Source organism: Pristiophorus japonicus, chromosome 14, assembly GCF_044704955.1.
Source record: "Pristiophorus japonicus isolate sPriJap1 chromosome 14, sPriJap1.hap1, whole genome shotgun sequence".
Lineage (NCBI taxonomy): Eukaryota > Metazoa > Chordata > Chondrichthyes > Pristiophoridae > Pristiophorus > Pristiophorus japonicus.
This window is the reverse complement of record NC_091990.1, coordinates 175775557-175798260: the sequence shown is the minus strand read 5'-3', so window position 1 is coordinate 175798260 and position 22704 is coordinate 175775557. Positions and strand designations below refer to the sequence as shown.

The 22704-nt window shown below is 43.6% G+C and overlaps 1 protein-coding gene across 1 annotated transcript in view; it reads left to right on the top strand.

Annotated features, from left to right (window-relative positions):
• Window positions 1-22704, top strand: part of otog (otogelin) — a 350354-nt gene that overhangs the window by 36951 nt on the left and 290699 nt on the right. The window contains exons 11-14 of the mRNA XM_070898763.1: window positions 6703-6749; window positions 8037-8182; window positions 14620-14752; window positions 18009-18186. Of these exons, the coding sequence (XP_070754864.1) occupies window positions 6703-6749; window positions 8037-8182; window positions 14620-14752; window positions 18009-18186 (504 nt within the window). The remainder of the gene's footprint in view (window positions 1-6702; window positions 6750-8036; window positions 8183-14619; window positions 14753-18008; window positions 18187-22704) is intronic.

Sequence of the window (22704 nt, the reverse complement as noted above, 5' to 3'; positions counted from 1 at the left end):
GGATGACATCATCAAGCAATATCTGAAAGTGTTACGTGAAGCAGTCCGATCCAAGGCTTCAAGGTGCTTGTCAGAGTACAGAAGAACACCAGACCAGTTTACTGCAAGCCACATCCCATACCATAAGCACTCAATGAGAAAGTTCAGCAAGAATTCAAAAGACTAGAAACTGGGAATATTACCTCTAAGGTAGCTCTAAGTAATTGGGCTGCACTCATTGTTGTTGTGCCTAAGTCACAAATTAATGCTGATGCTATGTCCAGGTTGCCATCCCCATCACAAGTTACATCCAACAGGGAAGAATTGTTCTATTTTTCATACATTGATGAACTGCCAGTCACAGCAGAAGAGATTGGAAGAGCAACCAAATGTGACCCAGTTATGTCAAAGGTGTATGATTACATAGCAAATGGCTCGCCAAACCAGGTATCCGAGGAAATTATTCATCCATACTTCGTTCATAGGAATGAATTATCAGTGGATAAAGATTGTATTAAGTAGGGTACAAGAGTAGTTATTCCAAATAAGTTCAGGCCCAAATTATTAGGAAAACTTCACGACCAGCACCTAGGAATGTGCTTGACCAATAGTTTTGCATGCAGTTACTTATGGTGGCCTGGTTTATTATAATAACTTTTATTTATATAGCGCCATTAATGTAGTAAAACATCTCGAGGCGCTTCACAATGTTACAAGACAAAACAGATAAATTTGACATGGAGCCACAAAAGAAGAAATTAAGGCAGATGACCAAAAGCTTAGTTAAAGAGGTAGGTTTTAAGGAGTGTCTTAAAGGAGGAAAGAGAGGCGCAGCGGTTTAAGAGAGGGAATTCCAGAGCTTGGGGCCCAGGCAGCTGAAGGCATGTCCACCGATGGTTGAGCAGTTATAATGAGGGATGCTCAAGAGTCCAGAGTTTGAGGAGCGCAGACATCTTTGGGGTTGTGAGGCTGAAAATGATTACAGAGATAGGAACGGGCAAGGCCATGGAGTGATTTGTAAACAAGGGTGAAAATCTTGAAATTGAGGCGTTGTTTAACTGGGAGTCAATGTAGGTCAGAAAGCACAGGGGTGATGGGTGATTGTGACTTGGTGCGGGTTAGTACACAGCTGAGTTTTGGATGACTTCACGTTTACATAGTGTGGGAGACCGGCCAGGAGTGAGTTGGAGAAGTTAAGTCTCGAGGTAACAAAGGCATGAATGAGCATTTCAGCAGCAGAAGAGCTGAGGCAGGGGCGGAGGTGGGCAATGTTACAGAGGTAGCAAAAGGCAGTTTTAGTTATGCTGCGGATATGTGGCTGGAAACTCATTTTAGGGTCAAATATGTTGCGAACAGTCTTGTTTACACTCAGATTGATGTTAGGGAGAGGGATGGAATCCGTGGTTATGGAACGCAGTTCGTGGCGGGGACCAAAGTTAGTGGCTTCGGTCTTCCCGATTTTAGATAAAAATATAGAGTACATCATTAGTCAGTGTACAACATGTCAATCAGTAAGCAAGAAATCACCATCAGTACCATTACAGCCATGGAAATGGCCTCCCAGGATGTGGCAAAAGTTACATGTAGATTTTTCTGAGCTAGAAGGACAACAATTGTTCATTGTGATAGCCCCCATTTGAAGTGGGTAGAGGTGTTTCCGATGCTGAAAATAATAACAAATTATACACTCGACAATTTGCGAAGATTGTTTTCTTCATATGGCTTCACATAAGAAATTGTGTTTGATAATGGGCCACAATTTTGTTCAGAAGAATTTGCACAGTTCACGAGCAGAAATGGTGAGAAACATACCAAGGTTCCATAATACCACCCTACTTCAAATGGTGCAGCAGAGCGCACAGCACAATTTGTAAAACGTGCTCTCATCAAGCAAATGTTGGCTCCAAATCCAAAGAAATGGCAGTTGTCGGACCACAAATTCAAAAATGTTCTAATTACTTATCGTAATACTCCTCATACATCTACTGATAGAACACCAGCAGAGTTGTTTCTCAAACGACAGCCGCAAACCAGGTTCTCGTTGTTAAAGCCAAACTTGGCACAGTCAGTAGAAGAGAAACAATTAAGACAGAAAGATAATCATGTAAGAGGTAGAGTAAGAGAGAGCAGTGTGAAATTGAATCAGAAGGTTAGAGTGAATAACCATTTATGGTTAAAGTGGTTACCAGGAAGAGTAGTGAAAATATGTGACCCCCGCACATATTTGGTCAAGATGTTTGATCATGGAAAGGTTAGGCTTGTTCACATTGATCATATTTTACCTACAGACGTGGAAGGAATTGAAAGTTGGAATTATTCGATAATATTTGATGAGTCAGATACTCTTGTTAAAAGTAGAATGTCAGTAATATCAGATGTACTAGAAACAAGTCCAAGAGAAAGTCAGAATGTAATTGAGTCCAAGTCAGGCAGACAAAGAGTCTGAAGTTGTAGGGAATTAAAATATAGATCAAGGATTGTTCTTGGAGAAAAACTCTCCTCAGGCTCAGCCGAGAATGAGTCTAAGTTTGACACCAAGTTTGGAATGTTCTGGTCGAGAGCAAATGTATTCTCTTCAAAACAGAACAAGTGGTTAAATTTGATTTGTAAATATGGCAAAATAAGCCCATATCTTTTATTGTGTACACCATGTAAGTTATGTATGATTATTTTGTTATGATTACTTCTTCATTAAGGAGGGAGAAGTGTATTAGAGTTCCACCTACTGGACTACTGCTCCATCTAGTGGACTACTGTGGTAATGCAATTCCTGATGTATAATAATAAAAGGGTCATGTGACAAAATCACAAGATGACAGTTTCTGTATAGAGACATCTTGTAGTGTGTGTTAGTGATGTCATAAAAAATATATCACACCTCTCACCAGAGGACCTGGATTAAATAGTTAATGATGAAAAAAATTGGTACATAATATTGGACATTGATATACAGAACATGATATTTGGTAGTATGTCAGTAGTTGTCCTGTATAGATACTTTAGCATGATAAAAGTGAATGTCCATTGTATAATAGATAAGAAAATTCTGAAACATAAAATAACAGATGCTGGAAGATGTTATATGCAGGCGAAGTACAGACTATATAATCCAGGGTTTGGTGCATGTGTTGCAACACCTTCAACTGGGATATGGCCTAGTCATGCTGTGATTAAGATGGTGGCAATACAATCACACATTTTACATATTCCATGGTGAGTTGTGCTAATCACCATGCTATTCACGAGGAATACTTGTATATTGCTGTCCAACCTAGCAAGGGCTCAAATACACACTTGTCAGTTATCTAATGGCCACACAATAATCCAATATCTGAGCCAGGTAGCTTGGTAAGTACTCAAGAGCACTGTTGAGAAATGATCAGTCAGCCCAACTCCTGACTAGGCCTTGGAAGGGTTGATCTGTTGGGATTTTTCCCACTGTTTCAGATAACACTGCAAGTTAGTGTCCTAATGAACAGAATGTTCATAACTGGTCAAGCAGTGGAACGTTTACCAGCAAATCATGTGATTTTTAACTCTAGCAGTATCCCTGCACAAACTTAGAAAGAATACGGGGGTGTGGCGGGGGGGGGCAGAAATTGCCCCGCACCCCGATTGGGAGCGATAACCTTCCGGGGCCCGGATGTTTAGTTCCCACTGCAAGACCTCCAACATATCAATATCTATGTCATTGGTTCCAACCTGATTCATGACTTTGAGCGCACTCTTTCTCCAAGACTTATCCAAGGCTGGATGTCACATAAGCAGTCTGAGAACACAATGGCATTTGGAGGGGATCGAGGGAAGGGACAGCGTTGTAGGGCATGGATATATGGTTGACGTTCCCCAAAGCAAGTGCTTTACTTGGACTTCCTTCATGGCAAACGAGCCAAAGGTGGGCAGCGGAAGCGCTACAAGGACACCCTCAAAGCCTCCCTGATAAAGTGCAACATCCCTACTGACACCTGGGAGTCCCTGGCCCAAGACCGCCTAAGTGGAGGAAGTGCATCCGAGAGGGCGCTGAGCACCTCGAGTCTCAACGCCGAGAGCGTGCAGAAATCAAGCGCAGACAGCGGAAAGAGCATGCGGCAAACCAGTCCCACCCATTCCTTCCCTCAACAACTATCTGTCCCACCTGTGACAGAGTCTGTGGCTCTCGTATTGGACTGTTCAGCCACTAAAGAACTCACTTCAGGAGTGGAAGCAAGTCTTCCTTGATTCCGAGGGAATGCATATGATGATGATGGTGATGGTTGATGTTGCCAAGGGTAGCGTGCAGATGAAGAGTTGACAGTGTGGAAATGCGAAGAGAAGCTATTGCTGTAGATGCTTTGGCTATGTTCATATAGTCAGGAGTAAATCTATGGAACGGCAGTCCTCTGAGGGGGGGGGAACTGTTGGAAAATGATTTAAGATTGACAATTTTTGAATGCACTTTGTTAGCTTAGTGCAGACAGTATCTGTTTGAACGAAGTGCCATGCTAACATTACAATTGATTGTAGGATGGTTTGATTGCCATTGAGTCTTCATTTGTACATTGTGTCAGGGTCTGTAAATATCGGCCCTAGAATAGTGACAGGTGCAGACATTGCACCTCCAGTATTTATCGTACCTGTATTTGCTGACCATTCATAACCCATTTTTCTCATCTACATCATGGGGCTGCAATAGGAACTCTCAGAGGAATTCCTATTGTCAACTTTGTTGCAAATTACTTTGCAGCAGCAAGCAACATACATGCCAACCTAGAAAACGATCCAAAGCTGACCAACAGCTTCAGAAAAGATGACTCAATCCCTGAAAAAATGACACTCAAGAATGACACTCTTGGATGGACTGAGAAAATAATTAGTTACATGAACTTTGTGACTTAAGCGGTAGGTAGACTCAACTTCCTCAGAAACAACTGCAGATAAATGTAAGGTACTGCACAAAGGAAGGAAAAATGGGAGACAAATGAACAGCATGGATGTGTTAAAATAGCTAAGAATGAAGTTGCGAAAGACTTCATCTTCATATACTTGGCAATCAACATATCCAACTAATGCAGAGCAATAGTCAACTAAACCAATAGTAAGCTTGAGGGGCCGTATGGCCTACTTCTGCTCCTAATTCTTATGTTCTATATATAGCCAAAATAGTAGAATATAAGTCAGAGGATGTCGCGATCAAAGTATACAGTGCACTGGCCAGACCACACCTTGGTACTGTGTCCAATTTACATCACTGAGACACCAAGGGAGAAACGGAATCATTTGAGGCAGTGCAGAGAAAAGACACAAGGCCTATCTCTGTTATTTGAACTTTGAATTATGAGAAAAGATTGGAGAAACTTGGGCTTTTCAGCCTTGAAATGAAGTGTCTGAGGTGATTTTATAAAGTAATGCAAGATAGTGAATTGAATTCAAGATCGTGGAAGCTGGGACATTGAATAAATTTAAGACAGAAATAAACAGTTTCTTAACTGATGAGGGGATAAGGGCTTATGGGGAGCGGGCAGGGAAGTGGGCCTGAGTCCATGATCGGATCAGCCATGATCGTATTAAATGGCGGAGCAGGCTCGAGGGGCCGTATGGCCTACTCCTGCTCCTATTTCTTATGTTCTTATGAGTGGAAAAAAGTAAACTTGGAAAACTGCTTCAAATTAAATTGCAAGAGTAGAAGTAGGGATAGAGATTCAAACTAGTAAAATCAACTTTAGGACTGATATGGAATGGACAAAAAGATAAAGGAGGGGAACATCCTGGAATGATTTAAGGACAATTGGATTCTGCAATGGAGAGACTTTAGAGTCACTCTCGAGAGACAAATTAAGATGGGCCAAATTACATTTCTAATCTGTAATTATCTTGTGATTGTGCATGGAAAAGAAACAAAAATACACAAGTGTGAAGAAGAAAGCCAAATGTTAAAACGACAAAATTGGTAATATGTTTCTAGGAGGCACTTTACACCTTCCGGATCTAGTTCTGAGATACTGTACCCCAACCAACTCTCACTTTGTAACAGAGACACTGTAATGTATGCAATGTGAGTATGCTCACAGGTTTGTAGAGCTGTTGAATTGTGAGTTGCTTGGCCAGTCACATGATGTTCACAAGACTCAATAAAACCCCAGTCATTCATTGGGTTTAGGTCATCCACGATGAGGTATGCAGTTGTGAGTCTAGTGGATGAACTGGTAATGTGTAGTGTGATTGGTAAACCTTTGTTAATAAACCAACTAGTTCTTCTATGAATTCTTAAGCAAAGAACCCATGAAGCAAATATATTGCAGATACTATTTTCTCCTTCCAGTTCAGTTTGCCATTCTTCTTCCTCTTTTCCCCTCCCTTAATTTAAACTGGCAGTCTTTCATCCAGTTAAGCTGGTACTCTACATCTATTCACCCAGATCAAGCTGACCCTCTTCTCCCCACTCCTTCTCAGCTAATGTTAGCTCTTTCAAACACACAACCCACATTTTCTCTTCCCCAACAACCCCCCGCCCCACTCTCCCAGCTTCTGGTCCCTTCCCTCTTTCCTTTGTTGCAATCAATTTTCCCCATTTCTATCTTACCATCTATTTCCCTCCCTTTCTGATGGTGCTAAATATTCTCCTGTAAAAATGTTAACTTATTATATTTCTGAAGCATAATTGTAGGTGATTTAAAAAAAAAAATTCCTAATAAAGGTTTGGTGTTATTTCATGTCGGTCATTTAAAATATTTATTTTGGTTCCAGTACTTGCGTAGGAGGCATTTGGAACTGTACAGAGCATAGCTGTCCAGGTAAATGATTTTTCTGATTTTGTTCTACATATAGTGCACATTTGCCATCTAAAGTTACTGCGGGGGGCTTTTAGCTTGGCAAATGGCCACAATATTGGGGATATGCCTGTGGTGGCCACCCAATGTGGCAGTCAGGAGGCTTAAACCACTTTCCGGTATGTGTCTCATTTTCTTGGCAAGCTGCGGACGTTAAATAGGTGCCCGCTGGAATAGTCAGCTGCCAGGTAAGACTGCTCCTATGAAACCCTGCTCCTCCTGACTCCACATTAAGGTAAAAATTCTTACATGGAGGCTTTTTATGCTTTCAGAAATGGCATTGGAGCCTTATTTCAATATTGACTGCCTAAAAAAGGCACTGCTAAATTGATCATTGTTGGGCCAGTTTTACGCTTGTAAAACCGACACAATAATGTTACATTCAGAGTCTATTGCATTTTTACTTATTTATAATGAATTATCATTTTGGTAACCCCTGTATCAGGGATGAGCAACAGGTAGATATTGCAGGAACAGGAGGGTTTCTTCCAGAGTGACAGTAACAGTTTATGTTTGACCTAAATATAGGTCAGAAACATTTTTAAATACTAGAAGTACCCATTATGCAAATAACCCCAACTTTTCTCAGAGATCAACTACACCTATTCCTCTTTGGCATCCATCAATCACTGCTATCTCTGGAAGCATAACCATTTGTCCCTTGAATTCATTGTCACTGTTCACTTCATGGTCTTCCCTAACTTATTCCACAACTCTATTACCCTTTGGCTGTACTAATCATGCCTGATTTCCTTTCTTCGTTTTGACTTCCTAATTTTTAACTTGTGTCCCCTGATATTTAAATGTTGAGCAGCATTTGTTCCAACAAAGTAAAATGATTCCAAACACAAGCTCACTTGTCATTATTCCACTCCAAGGTAGGTTCACGGTCCAGTGAATTTACACAACAGTCGAGTTAAGACCAGTTGAAATGTGTTGTGCTGTGATGTAGAGCAGATGGCAAGTAGGGTGGCACCACATTATTTACGTGTGTATAGTGCAATTCAAAGACAGACTCCTGTGTCCGTATGGTTGCACGTTGATTGTGGTTTATGTTTAAATTAATATTGAGAATATCAAAATGCTATAAACTGTCATTTACTTGATGGAAACTCTTGCAGTCAATAATTTCTCAGGTTATAGCAAACATTCCCCTCAATGACCGCGAAAGATCTGGCTTAAGTTTATACATGTGTAGATTACAATACTTGTAGTACTGATTTTGCTTTGTGTTTTTCTTACTTATACTAGCGGAATGCTCAGTAACTGGAGATATTCACTTCAAGACGTTTGATGAACGGGTGTACACCTTCCAGGCTACATGCCAGTATATTCTGGCAAAGAGCCGCAACTCTGGAAAGTTTACCATCAGCCTCCAGAATTCTCAGTGTGGCACAGTAAGAAATAAAGTTTGTTTTTGTAGGTAAAGAGAGATTAAGGGGTTTGAACAAAATTGATTTCTTGTAATAAAATAATCGAAGGCAAATAAATGTATAAAGTGTGTGAGGGGGAGGGAAGGAGTTGGAAAAAAAAGAGTAGTAACAGTGGTTGATAAATTGGCAATCCATGACTGAACTTAGGTGCACATCTGTTCTTCGATAAAAGCCTTTCAGCTTATCTTTACTAAACGGCACAATCAAGGCCATCACATTTCACCTGAAAGAAAAGCTAATCCTTTAACCACAAAGCCAGCAATCTTCTGGTGCCAGTGAGCTGATGAAAGCGATATTCAGCAAGACCATGTAGATTTTAAGAATCCTGTGAAATTTGCAGACGCATCAGGACAATAAGTTGGACAAGAAGTTCACTCGATGGAACCTTATCTGTGTCTCTGTTGAAATGCCAATGTCTTTGATGGTGTGGAGGATGAGAGCAGGCCAGGATAAAAGAAGTTTGCAAAGTGGTTGGTGAAAGAGACAGCAGTTGATATGAAAACACCTGCTGAATGTGGATTGATGTAGTGTTATCAAAGAGACAATTCACTAGAACAGAGAATTATTGTTGGCTTGAATTTCTCTCCTTTTCTGGCTGTTCTTCGTACTTTTCAAAAATTGTTTTGTGTTTTGGTACTGCCTCTGGCCAATATTTAAGATCCACACTCAGTCGTAAATATTTTAAAAAGTAGTGAGAAATAATTCATTTTCCTGCTTGTTTGTATCTGAATATTCTGGTAATTTTTGCATTTGGCCTTCCTTACTCAATGAAAAACTGTTGAACCATAGTGAGAATTTTCCATGCTCTAAACCACTGTACAAAGATTAGAAAACCAATATGGGAATTAAGGGTTATGGGGAGCGGGCGGGTAAGTGGAGCTGAGTCCACGGCCAGATCAGCCATGATCTTGTTGAATGGCGGAGCAGGCTCGAGGGGCTAGATGGCCTACTCCTGTTCCTAATTCTTATGTTCTTATGTTCTTATGTTATGTAAAACCTTGGGATAGAAACAGAAAATGCTGGAAATATTCAGCAGGTCAGGCAGCATCTGTGGAGAGAACTGAAGAACATAGAATTAGGAGCAGGACTGGGCCATTCGGCCCCTCGAGCCTGCTCCGTCACTCAATAAGATCATGGCTGAACTTCTACCTCAACTCCACTTTCCTGCCCTATCCCCATATCCCTTGATTTCCTTAATATCCAAAAATCTATCAATCTCTGTCTTGAATATACTCAACAACTGAGCCTCCACAGCCCTCTGGAGTAGAGAATTCCAAAGATTCACTACCCTCTGAGCGAAGAAATTTCTCCTCATCTCAGCCCTAAATGGCCAACCCCTTATTCTGAGACTATGATCCCTAGTACTAGACTCCCCAGCCAGGGGAAACATCCTCACTGTATCGACCATGTCAAGCCCTGTAAGAATATTGTATATGTCAATATCACCTCTCATTCTTCTAAACTAGAGAATATAGGCCTAGTCTACTCAATCTAAGAGAAAGATAGAGTTAATGGGCCCAAGTTTCCACATGATTTGCGCCTGATTTTTAGGAGCAACTGGTGGAGAACGGACTATCTTAGAAATCGCAATTCTCCACATTTTTTTTTCTATAGTTCTAAACAGTTAGAACAGTTTCACTTTGGAACAGAATTTTTTCTTCAAAAGGGGGCGTGTCCGGCCACTGACGCCTGATTTGAAAGTTTCCACAGTGAAAATGTACTCCAAACTAACTTAGAATGGAGCAAGTGAAGATTTTTGTAGAACTGAAAAAACCTGTTCTACACATTAAAAAATCAGGCGCAGGTTACAAATTAGGCGTCCAGAATGAGGTGGGTGGGGGGAGGGGGGGGGAAGTCATTAAATTCTATAATAAATCCTTATTTATACTTATACAAATATTGTACGAATAAATCCAACCTGAATAAAAATTTATAAGCAAAGAAAAGATTAAATAAACCATCTTCCGACCTGTGTGAAAGTGCTTCAGCCATCGTTCGTTCCCGCGGGGGGGGGGGGGGAAGGAGGCAGCCGTTCGTTCCCGTGGGGGGGGGGGGGGAGGAGGCAGCCATTCGTTCCCGCGGGGAGGGGGGGGAAGGAGGCAGCCATTCGTTCCCGTGGGGGGGGGGGGGGGGAGGAGGCAGCCATTCGTTCCCGTGGGGAGGGGGGGAGGAGGCAGCCATTCGTTCCCGCGGGGAGGGGGGGAGGAGGCAGCCGTTCGTTCCCACGGTGGGGGGGGGGGGGGGGGGGAGAGGAGGCAGCCGTTCGTTCCCGCGGGGTGGGGGAGGAAGCCGTTCCCGACGGCGGGCGGGGGGCGAAGGAGATAGTGAGCAGGGCGGGGAGGCCGTCGGGAAACGGCTGCCTCAACTTTCCGAGGCTTCCTGCAGCCTTCTCACTGCTGCAAGAAGCCTCAGTGCTGATGTGCTGATGTGAATGTGCTTTTATTAATAAATGTTCAAAAATTAAACAGCTACAAAGAACTACAAAAATGGCCGAGTGCCAATGTTTCCTTCACACTGCGCGTGTGCGAACGCTCCAACGCGCACGCGCAGCGTTGCCGGCAGGAAAAAAACTAATTTAAATGGTACCCGCCCCCTCCCACTTACAAAATCGGCGCGAGTGGTAGGCTCCGCCCCCCTGGGCGCCGCGCCAAGCAGACATGGAGCTGCAGGGCGCTCCAGAATCGCGCGGTTTTTTTTCTGGTGCTGTTTTCGGCGCGAAGAACGGGCGCCCAGCTCGGAGGGGCGTCCGTTTTTTATCGTGTGGAAACTTGGGGCCAATGTTTCAGGTTGATGATCTTTCATCAGAACTGGAAAAAGTAAGAGATGTGACAGATTTTTAAGCAGGTGCAGAGGCAGGGAAAGGGTGGAGGGGTATTGGCTTTACATGATCAAGTCAAAGGAACTCTTCTGATATTTTCCATGTCAGTGCGCTGGACTTTTACCAATGAAAAGCATACACTCTTAGGATTCTGTACAGCCAAGATGTGCAGTCCCTTTCAAAGCTTTTTATTCTGATTTCGAGAACAGTGTGAGAACATCTTGATATTAAATCATACTGCATTTTTATCATCTAAGTTCTAGGATAAATCTATTTGTCAAGACATTGAGTTCATTTGCTAATTTTTAAAAGTAATTGTTTTGTAACATATATATACTTGTAGAGTTGAATAAGGTGAGATTAAAGTGTCATTTTCTACTTTGTGCTCCCAGCGAGCTGCCTTGCCTGCAGGAGCACACATGAGAAATTCAGGCAAGTAATCTGTATGATTTTACGACCATTTAAATGAATGGTCAAAAATCGTGGGCAGCAAACGTTCAAAGAACGCAGTCTTAGAGAACCAAACAGGAGATTTAGAGCGGAAATGCAGAGATGATAGATCCAGACCTGCCTCCTTGTATTCTGGCTCTCCCATTTTTTTTTGGAAGGACATGATAGGTTAATTTCTCACTTTCCATTTCCTACACATAGCCTCAAATGCTGGTTGGGCCTGGTACGGTAGTTGATGCTCCCATTTGAAGCAGGCAGGACCTTCATTAGATTGTGGGGAAGGGCGCATATCAGTTTCAGGATCCACGTCTCCAGCATGAGAACCTGGCAGGGGAAAGTGACCTCAAGCCAACCTGGGAACGATAGCATAGTGGTCATGTTACCTTTCTAGTAATCCAGAGGCCTGGACTATAATGATCCAGAGACGTGAGTTCAAGTCCCACCAAGGCAGCTGGGGAATTTAAATTAAGTTAATTAATAAATCTGGGATAAAATGTTGACCATGAAACTACTGCATTGTCATAAAAACCCGTCTGGTTCACTAATGTCCTTTAGGGAAGGAAATCTGCCGCCCTTACCCCGGTCTGGCCTATCTCACCTTCCCGAGGGCAGTTAGGGATGGGCAATAAATGCTGGCCTTGCCGGTGATGCCCACATCCCGTGAATGAATTAAAAAAAAAAAGATGGGAGGGCATTTAACAGGCCCACAGACTTCGAGGGTTCATGGCTCAAACCCATCTTGTATTTTTTCCATTTGGCACTTAGGCTTTCCCGAGCCTTTGTGTCGGTTGTTGTGCATGTTTGTTGGCGCCCTAGGATTTGCTACAGATTCTTTCAGCTGACATATTTGAAGGAAGAGAAGGAGCTATCGAGGAATGCCACCTGGTCAGGCTACTCAAGGAGTGCTCTGTACCCTCCCACCAGCACCCACACCCTTACATCCGCAGAAAGAAATGTTGCTGATGTGGTTTCTACTGGTCGGGGAGACTAGAACTAGGGGGCACAGCCTCAAAATACGGGGGAGCCAATTTAAAACCGAGTTGAGAAGGAATTTCTTCTCCCAGAGGATTGTGAATCTGTGGAATTCTCTGCCCAAGGAAGCAGTTGAGGCTAGCTCATTGAATGTATTCAAATCACAGATAGATAGATTTTTAACCAATAAGGGAATTAAGGGTTACGGGGAGTGGGCGGGTAAGTGGAGCTGAGTCCACGGCCAGATCAGCCATGATCTTGTTGAATGGCGGAGCAGGCTCGAGGGGCTAGATGGCCTACTCCTGTTCCTAATTCTTATGTTCTTATGTTCTTATGTTAAATGGCTTTTAAGACTCTTAAAAGCTTTCTAAATGTTTGTGCCCCTTCCTGTAACACTCCTTTAATTGCCCCATTGCTTTAAATTTGAATTACACACAAGGGGCTGGATTTTCATTGGGCTCGCGTCTCTATTGGTGCCCCTGGAGGAGTGGTAATCTGTATGCAGATGAATTCCGCCGGGCGGCCAGCTTCTAGCACCCCGCTGGAAGATTTGGTGCCGGTTTTACAGGGATGCTGAGCAGTACCGCCTGGGAGCATTGAGCTGGTGTGTACTGCTCCCAGTCTCGACAGTGCTATGATATTTGTTTCCCGCTGAACCTGTAGCGCTCTGTGGCGCACCATAATGAAACCGCCTGAGAAAGCGGGCGGCCTGAGCTGTTTCGGTGGCAGTGAGAGAAGGAATGATTACGTGAGGTAAGTGCGATTATTTTTATTTTTGCGATTTATCTTTATGTGGGGTGAGCAAGGTATTGGGAATGTTTTTTGTGGTATTTTTGGAGATTTATTTTTCTCCCATGGAAGCCTCTCTTCGGGCGCTCTTTAGCAACGGATTTTCAGTTGCTCAGCTGGCCTAGCGCCCTAAGGGAGGTGTGGAATGCCTCCCTTAGCGCTCCACTCCACACTCGGGTCCCAGTTGCTAAACTTTGTGACTACATGACGCAGACCATTTCCCGGTGCAAAGGTTATCGCCCCACAGCCATTATTGCCCGAAAAAGCCTCCAAACGAAAATCCAGTCCAAAGTTTCTCTCATGAGTAGTGTCATCCTAAGACTCACCTTAGATCGCGATGGATTTGTGATTCATTATATAAATGAGCTTTGACTGGACAGTTGAGTGTTTAAGATTCAGGTGGGTCCAGTTAGGATGGAGTGTAGAATGTTGCAGTGTAGTGGGTGTCGCAGTTATGTGGGGCAGGCTGGTTGGGCTGGGTGCTCTTTACCTGTCCGCCATTGTTCATTGCTCATAGGTTTATATGTAACCTTCAGGCCTGCTGACCGAAGGCCGTGTGGCTCTTTGTCGGCCGGCGCGGACACAATGGGCCGAAATGGCCTACTTCTGATTTTGTAAATTTCTATGTTTCTATGTTTCTAAACTAATACAAGCCAAATTAGAATTGTTTTACACCTGAAGACAAAAAATAACTCTATTCTGTGAACTATTGTGTGCCAGTTTGTATTAATTCCGCTCTATCCTGTGGTCAAGCTCTAACAGTTTGCTGAATTTACATGAGAAAATAAATACTAACCATTTAAATATATTCACAAACTGAACAAAAATAGAAAGAAAAAATATTAAAAAGTAATATTAACCATTTTATATTTAAAAATGTTTATATTGATTCAAGGGGAGAATAAAGGTTGCAAGTAGGAACATTTGGCCCATCAAACCTGTCATGCTATTTTTCTTAGCTATGGCAACTCTTGTTAATCCCAATTTTCTAAGTTTTCTTCACATCCATTAATACATGTCTCACTTTTAAACATTTCAGTTGACTTGCATCTATGGTTTTTCATGGCAGTGTACTCCACATTCTTATGACGCCTTGTGTGAAATTTTCCTGGATTCAATTTTAAATGGTTGGTTTGATTATCACCACCAATTTCCTTGGGTTATTCAGGCAGCCTTTGTAACTTTAGCATAAATGAAGTTTCCGGCCGATCATTTGGTGAAGATAATCGGGAGAACCCTGAAGAAATTCCTGGTGTATGTTCCCTTTGTTCAGCTTTCCCAAACAATGGATGTGTCAGACAGACTGAAATCACAAAGTAAACGGAGCAAGCACATAATATGAAACTCTAATGAACTGTCTGTGTTTTCTCAGAATCTAAATGGCGCCTGCATTCAGTCAGTGAGTCTTGTTGTCGATGAAGATTTGAAGAAACAGGTGACGTTGACTCATTCAGGAGAGGTGTACCATTGTAATCAATACAGGATCAGTTTGCCTTATACAGATGGTATGAAATACTGACCTATTGCTGGAATACTCTTTGCAAAGCTCTGAACTATCTCTTCTGGTACTGGTCTTTCTCTTTATTCTTCAAAAAAGTGCATAGTGCAACCCCATAGCATTTAAATTCCGTAGCCTATCAATTTGCTTATCTGCGATAACTTGTAAGAATTAAGCAGACCCAAATTCGGAAAATCATGACCAATCATATCTCGTATTTGTTCTTTTCATTGGCTACATATATTACACTTTAAAAAAATCCTTTTAATACAAGAACTGGTGTCGATAATTTTCACATTTTTATATCATCGAGGTGGAGTGGGAGAACATTTTTTAGAGACAATTTCTAATTTGATGATTAGTACAGTCCAAATTTATGAAGTTTAAAGGGGTCCATCTATTCCATGCCAGAGTTTTGTAGTATATATTTAAGAGCACTACAAAGCATGGAATGAAAAACTGTTATTCAGCCTATTTTTTTGATAAATTGGGTGTCTGACATGCATGGAAACCGAGTATTATGTTTAAGATTCTTAAAAATCCCCATAACAAACAAAATATCTACAACCACATGTAGAGGTGCTGTTTGTTAATAAGGAGTACACACTCTTTTTACCAAAAATACACAATCCGAGTACAGAGAACTTGAGAGCAAATTGGCAGAGCCAAGTGCACAGGGGTACTGCTAGAGTTAAACTGTCGTGTTCTTCAACCATCCTTTTGCTTGCGAAAACTACATTATTTGAACCTTAACCAGAATGAGCTGATCTTCAAAAAATGTCAGTACAAGAAATAAGTCAGTGGGGTAGAGGAAGAGATGTAATTTCTCATGTAGGATCATGTGCAGTTTTTTTTTAAAGCAAAGAAATATACAATGAAGGGCTACAAATGGAAGGAAAATCCCACCAATGAAATCAAGGAATTGCTTAGTTTTTCAGCTCATCAAAGATGGAAAGTCTCAGTTGGTTGGAAAGTCACCTAGCTGGAATTTTCCTGCCCTGTTTATAACAGTCACAAATTACATAAACTTGAATAAGATATGTTACTTTTCAATATTCATGAAAAGATGCATTGTACATGAATGAGAAGTGTATGTGACTTAATTGCTGTTGGCCTTACACCTAACATACTTCTTCAAGGGAAATCAGGGATAGTATTAAAGCCAAGGAAGTGGCATACAAATTGGCCAGAAATAGCAGCGAACCCGGGGACTGGGAGAAATTTAGAACTCAGCAGAGGAGGACAAAGGGTTTGATTACAGCAGGGAAAATGGAGTACGAGAAGAAGCTTGCAGGGAACATTAAGACGGATTGCAAAAGTTTCTATAGATATGTAAAGAGAAAATGGTTAGTAAAGACAAACGTAGGTTCCCTGCAGTCAGAATCAGGGGAAGTCATAACGGGGAACAAAGAAATGGCGGACCAATTGAACAAGTACTTTGGTTCGGTATTCACTAAGGAGGACACAAATAACCTTCCGGATATAAAAGGGTTCAGAGGGTCTAGTAAGGAAGAGGAACTGAGGGAAATCCTTATTAGTCGGGAAATTGTGTTGGGGAAATTGATGGGATTGAAGGCCGATAAATCCCTCGGGCCTGATGGACTGCATCCCAGAGTACTTAAGGAGGTGGCCTTGGAAATAGCGGATGCATTGACAGTCATTTTCCAACATTCATTGATTCTGGATCAGTCCCTATCGAGTGGAGGGTAGCCAATGTAACCCCACTTTTCAAAAAAGGAGGGAGGGAGAAAACAGAATTATAGACCAGTCAGCCTGACATCGGTAGTGGGTAAAATGATGGAATCAATTATTAAGGATGTCATAGCAGTGCATTTGGAAAGAGGTGACATGATAGGTCCAAGTCAGCATGGATTTGTGAAAGGGAAATCATGCTTGACAAATCTTCTGGAATTTTTTGAGGATGTTTCCAGTAGAGTGGACAGCGGAGAACCAGTTGATGTGGTGTATTTGGACTTTCAGAAGGCTTTCAATAAGGTCCCACACAAGAGATTAATGTGCAAAGTTAAAGCACATGGGATTGGGGGTAGTGTGCTGACATGGATTGAGAACTGATTGCCAGACAGGAAGCAAAGAGTAGGAGTAAATGGGTACTTTTCAGAATGGCAGGCAGTGACTAGTGGGGTACCGCAAGGTTCTGTGCTGGGGCCCCAGCTGTTTACACTGTACATTAATGATTTAGACGAGGGGATTAAATGTAGTATCTCCAAATTTGCGGATGACGCTAAGTTGGGTGGCAGTGTGAGCTGCGAGGAGGATGTTATGAGGCTGCAGAGTGACTTGGATAGGTTAGGTGAGTGGGCAAATGCATGGCAGATGAAGTATAATGTGGATAAATGTGAGGTTATCCACTTTGGTAGTAAAAACAGAGAGACAGACTATTATCTGAATGGTGACAGATTAGGAAAAGGGGAGGTGCAACGAGACCTGGGTGTCATGGTACATCAGTCATTGAAGGTTGGCATGCAGGTACAGCAGGTGGTTAAGAAAGCAAATGGCATGTTGGCCTTCATAGCGAGGGGATTTGAGTACAGGGGCAGAGAGGTGTTGCTACAGTTGTACAGGGCCTTGGTGAGGCCACACCTGGAGTATTGTGTACACTTTTGGTCTCCTAACCTGAGGAAGGACATTCTTGCTATTGAGGGAGTACAGCAAAGGTTCACCAGACTGATTCCCGGGATGGTGGGACTGACCTATCAAGAAAGACTGGATCAACTGGGCTTGTATTCACTGGAGTTCAGAAGAATGAGAGGGGACCTCATCGAAACGTTTAAAATTCTGATGGGTTTAGACAGGTAAGATGCAGGAAGAATGTTCCCAATGTTGGGTAAGTCCAGAACCAGGGGTCACAGTCTAAGGATAAGGGATAAGCCATTTAGGACCGAGATGAGGAGAAACTTCTTCACCCAGAGAGTGGTGAACCTGTGGAATTCTCTACCACAGAAAGTTGTTGAGGCCAATTCACTAAATATATTCAAAAAGGAGTTAGATGAAGTCCTTACTACTAGGCGGATCAAGGGGTATGGCGAGAAAGCAGGAATGGGGTACTGAAGTTGCATGTTCAGCCATGAACTCATTGAATGGCGGTGCAGGCTAGAAGGGCCGAATGGCCTACTGCTGCACCTATTTTCTATATTTCTATGTTTCAAACTTCAGCCAATTTGCCCAATCAGTTTGACATCAACTTGGTAAAACAGAAATTTCACACCATATTCTCACTCGTACATTTCCTTGTCCTTTAACAGATTTGTTTGAAGTCATTGAGCTTACCTCTGTGTTTGTGCAAGTTAAGACCGACTTTGGACTCCGTTTGCAGTATGATAGAGAGGGGAGACGGCTCTACATCCAGTTGGATGCAAGATGGAAAGAAGACACCATCGGACTCTGTGGAACATTCAATGGCAATATTGAGGATGATTTCTTGTGAGTATTTGTCATGCTTTGAGGCTAATTGGCTCTAATTAGAACTTAATGACTGACTACAGTTTGGCTACAAAGAATTGTAGTCATAATTAGAAAATTTCTGCACCTAAACCTTTGTGTTTGTTTTCAACAAGGATTAATTTATAACAGTACTGTAGTTGAGCAGTGGGGTTTTGTTTCATATCTATGTCTGAAGCTTGGCAGAAACTTCAACCCAGATCTGCCAGCCATATAACCATTCGTGATTTGTGCTTCTCCAGGTGCTTGCATAGTTCCCGAAGTATAGGAGAAAATTAAGTTTTTTAAAACTATTTTAACCCATAAAGCAAATTAAAAGTTATCTTGCTGAAAGTGTTAGCAACTACTGAGATGGAGAATGAAAACCGAAATTGAGTAATCTTGAGCCCAGTTTAAATCTATGAAAGAAATTTGCTTGTTTTCAAAAATTGTGCAGAAATGTTTAACCAACTTAATTTTAAATTTGTTTGAGTTTACTCTTCCAATGACTTTTTTCTGACCTGCACACAGTGTGACATCATTCCCTTATAATTAGCAGTGTGTTGTAAACAGAGCTAAGCAATCCCATAACCGACGGATCAGATCAAAGCTCTGCAGTCCTGCCACATCCAGTCGTGAATGGTGATGGACAATTAAACAACTAACAGAAGGAGGATGCTCCATGAATATCCCCATCCTCAATGATGGCGGAGCCCAGCACACAAGGGCAAAAGACAAGGTAGAAGAATTTGCAACCATCCTCAGCCAGAAATGCCAAGTGGATGATTCAGCTTGGCCCCCTCCTGAGGTCCCCACCATCGTAGAAGCCAGTCTTCAGCCAATTGGATTCACTCCATGTGATATCAAGAAGTGGCTGAGTGCACTGGATACAGCAAAGGCTAAGGGCCCCGAAAATCTCCCGGCTGTCGTGCTGAAGACTTGTGCTTCAAAAATAGCCGTGCCTCTAGCCAAGCTGTTCCAGTACAGCTACAGCACTAGCATCTACCCGACAATGTGGAAAACTGCCCAGGTATGGCCAGTCCACAAACCGCAGGACAAATCCAGACCAGCCAATTAAAATCAGCCTCCTCTCAATCATCAGAAAAGTGATGGAAGGTGTCTTTGACAGTTCTATCAAGCAGCATTTGCTCATCAATAACCTGCGCACTAATGCTCAGTTTGGATTCCACCAGGACCATTCGGTTCCAGACTTCATAATAACCTTGGCCCAAACATGGACAAAAGAGCTGAATTTCAGAGGTGAGGTGAGAGTGACTTCAGCAAAATGCTAAAAGGTGTTGTTGACAGTGCTATCAAGCGGCACTTAATCACCAATATCCTGCTCACAGATGCTCAGTTTGGGATCTGTAAGGACCACTCGGCTCCAGGCCACATTACAGCCTTGGTCCAAACATGGACAAAAGAGCTGGATTCCAGAGACGAGGGGAATGACAGTCCTTGAGATCAAGGCAGCATTTGACCAAGTGTGGTATTAAGGAGGCCTAGTAAAATTGAAGTCAATGGGAATCAAGGGGAAAACTCTCCACTGGCTGGAGTCATACCTAGCACAAAGAAAGATGGTTGTGGTGGTTGGAGGCCAATCATCACAATCCCTGGACATCGCTGCAGGAGTTCATCTGGGCAGTGTCCTAGGCCCAACCATCTTCAGCTGCTTCATCAATAAACTTCCCTCCATCATAAAGTCAGAAGTGAGGATGTTTGCTGATAATTGCACAGTGTTCAGTTCCATTCGCAATTCCTCAGGTAATGAAGCAGTCCGTGCCTGCATGCAGCAAGATCTGGACAATATCTTGGCTTGGGCTGATAAGCGGCAACTAACATTCATGCCACACAAGTGCCAGGCACTGACTGTCTCCAACAAGCGAGAGTCTAACCACCTCCCCTTGACATTCAATGAAACTTTCATTGCCGAACCCCCACCATCAACATCCTGGGTGTCACTATTGTCCAGAACCTTAATTGGACCAGCCACATAAATACTGTGGCTAAAAGAGCAAGTCAGAGGCTGGGTATAATGCAATGGTGCATTACCTCCTGACTCCCCAAAGCCTTTCCGCCATCTACAAGGCATGTCAGGAGTGTACTTGCCTGGATGAGTGCAGCTCCAACAACACTCAAAAAGCTTGACATCATCCAGGACAAAGCAGCCCGCTTGATTGGCACCACACCCGCCACTTTAAACATTCACTCCCTCCACCATCGGCGCACCGTGGCTGCAGTGTGTACCATCTACAAGATGGACTGCAGCAACTCACCAACGCTTCTCCGACAGCAACTCCCAAACCCAGGACCTCTACCACCCAGAAGGACAAGGGCAGCAGGCGCAAGAACACCATCACACACCATCCTGACTATCACTGTTCCTTTATTGTCGCTGGGTCAAAATCCTAGAACTCTCTCTCCCTAACAGCACTGTGGGAGTACCTTCACCACACGGACTGCAGCGGTTCAAGAAGGCGGCTCAGCACCATTTAATGCTGACCTTGCCAGCGATGCCGACATCTGGGTACCAATAAAAAAAATAGTAGTGGTGGTCACGGTGGCGTGAATTTTACCGTGCTGTTAAGCCGCCTAGTGATTCCGTCGGGTTGCCTGGCTCATGTTGACAATTGGATCTTAGTTGCTTAGGGTCAGCAGGCTCTGGTCACAATCCAAGCACTCCAGCACAGCCTTATAGCATGCCAGACAAGAAACTCCCAAATCAAGCGCTCTACTCGGAACTCCTTTATGGTAAACGAGCCAAAGGTGGGCAGAGGAAACGTTACAAGGACACCCTCAAAGCCTCCCTGATAAAGTGCAACATCCCCACTGGCACCTGGGAGTCCCTGGCCAAAGATCGCCCTAAGTGGAGGAAATGCATCCGGGAGGGCACTGAGCACCTCGAGTCTCACCACCGAGAACGTGCAGAAATCAAGCGCAGGCAGTGGAAGGAGCGTGCGACAAACCTGTCCCACCTTCCCTTCCCCTCAACGACTCTCTGTCCCACCTGTGACAGGGACTGTGGTTCTCATAATGGCCTGTTCAGCCACCTGAGGACTCATTTTTAGAGTGGAAGCAAGTCTTCCTCGATTCCAAGGGACTGCCTATGATGATGGCTTTAGGCTGCCAGAGTATAAAGCAATCTGGAGAAGGCAAGTTCCTGAGGGCGTGTGCCCCGATCTGTGGAGCGGAGCGGGGGAATCGGAGTGGCAGTGTTCCAGGCTAAGTTTGTGCAGCCTGGAGGAGCACTCCTGCTCATCCTGGCCCCACAAAAGTTAAGAGGAACTTGCCTATGGGAACCTCTTTGGCCAAACTACCACTTGATGCTGGTCAGGGATTGCACAACACCACTTGTTATGCAAGCAATAAAGGTTCAAACTGAGTACTGTTTAACTAAGCAAGGTACGACCTTGCCTGTGCTTTATTTAGTCCCAAAGTGTCTGACTCACAAAATGGCTGGCCTTTTATACCAGAGTAGCACCAAGTGCTGCTCAGTGGCCTCCAACAATGACGCCATCTGGTGGCTACAAACAGCATGTACATACATGACACCACTGCGCGCAGCTCTTTCCAAAAATGGCATCTTATGTACAGCTGGATTTTCGGTCTTCTGCAGAAGGGGATGAGGAAGGTGGCAGAGCAAGATGCAATCACAGACGTGGTGGCAGAAGGCCCTATGCTGCAAGGGTCTTCCAACAACAGGTTTCCTACATCGACCTCAATGATGATCAGTGTCTGCGAAGACTGTAGTGACGGAACTGTGCCATCTCCTGCAGCCAGATGTGAAGCCTCAAACAATGGAGAGGACGCTCTATCAGTGGCAGCCAAGGTCCCCATCGCCCTGAATTTCTATGTCACTGGATCTTTCCAAGGAGCCACAACAGGCATCTCCAAAATATCCCAGTTTTCTGCGCGATCACAGACGCTCTGTCCAAAAGGAGGAGAGACTGCATCTCATTTCCAATGACTAGAGAGAAGCTGTTGGAGCAGGCAACTGGCTTCTTCAGAATAACGGGCTTTCCCAGGGTTCAGGGCACCATAGGCTGCATCCACGTCACATTGAGGGTGCCACTCAACAATCCGGAGATCTTCCGAAACTGGAAGGGATACCATTCACTCAATGTGCAGTTGGTGTGTGACCACTAACGCCAAATCATGGCCGATGATGCCCGCTATCCTGGCAGCAGCCACGATGCCTTAATCCAGCGGAAGACTGGTGTGCCAGGTCTGTTTCAACTGCCAAATGAAGGTCGCGACTGGCTCCGAGGTGACAAGGGGTACCCACTATGCACCTGGCTCATGACTCCCCTTCGCAACCCCACCACTCCTGCGCAGCAATCTTACAATGAGTGTCATTTGACCACCAGGAGCATCATTGAACAGACCGTTGGAATCATGAAACAGTGGTTCTGCTGCTTTGATCACTCAGGAGGCGTGCTGCAGTACTCGCCTGACCAGGTGTCCCTATTCGTCGTGTGCTGCATACTTCACAACCTGGCAATCACGAGGGCACGGCCATTG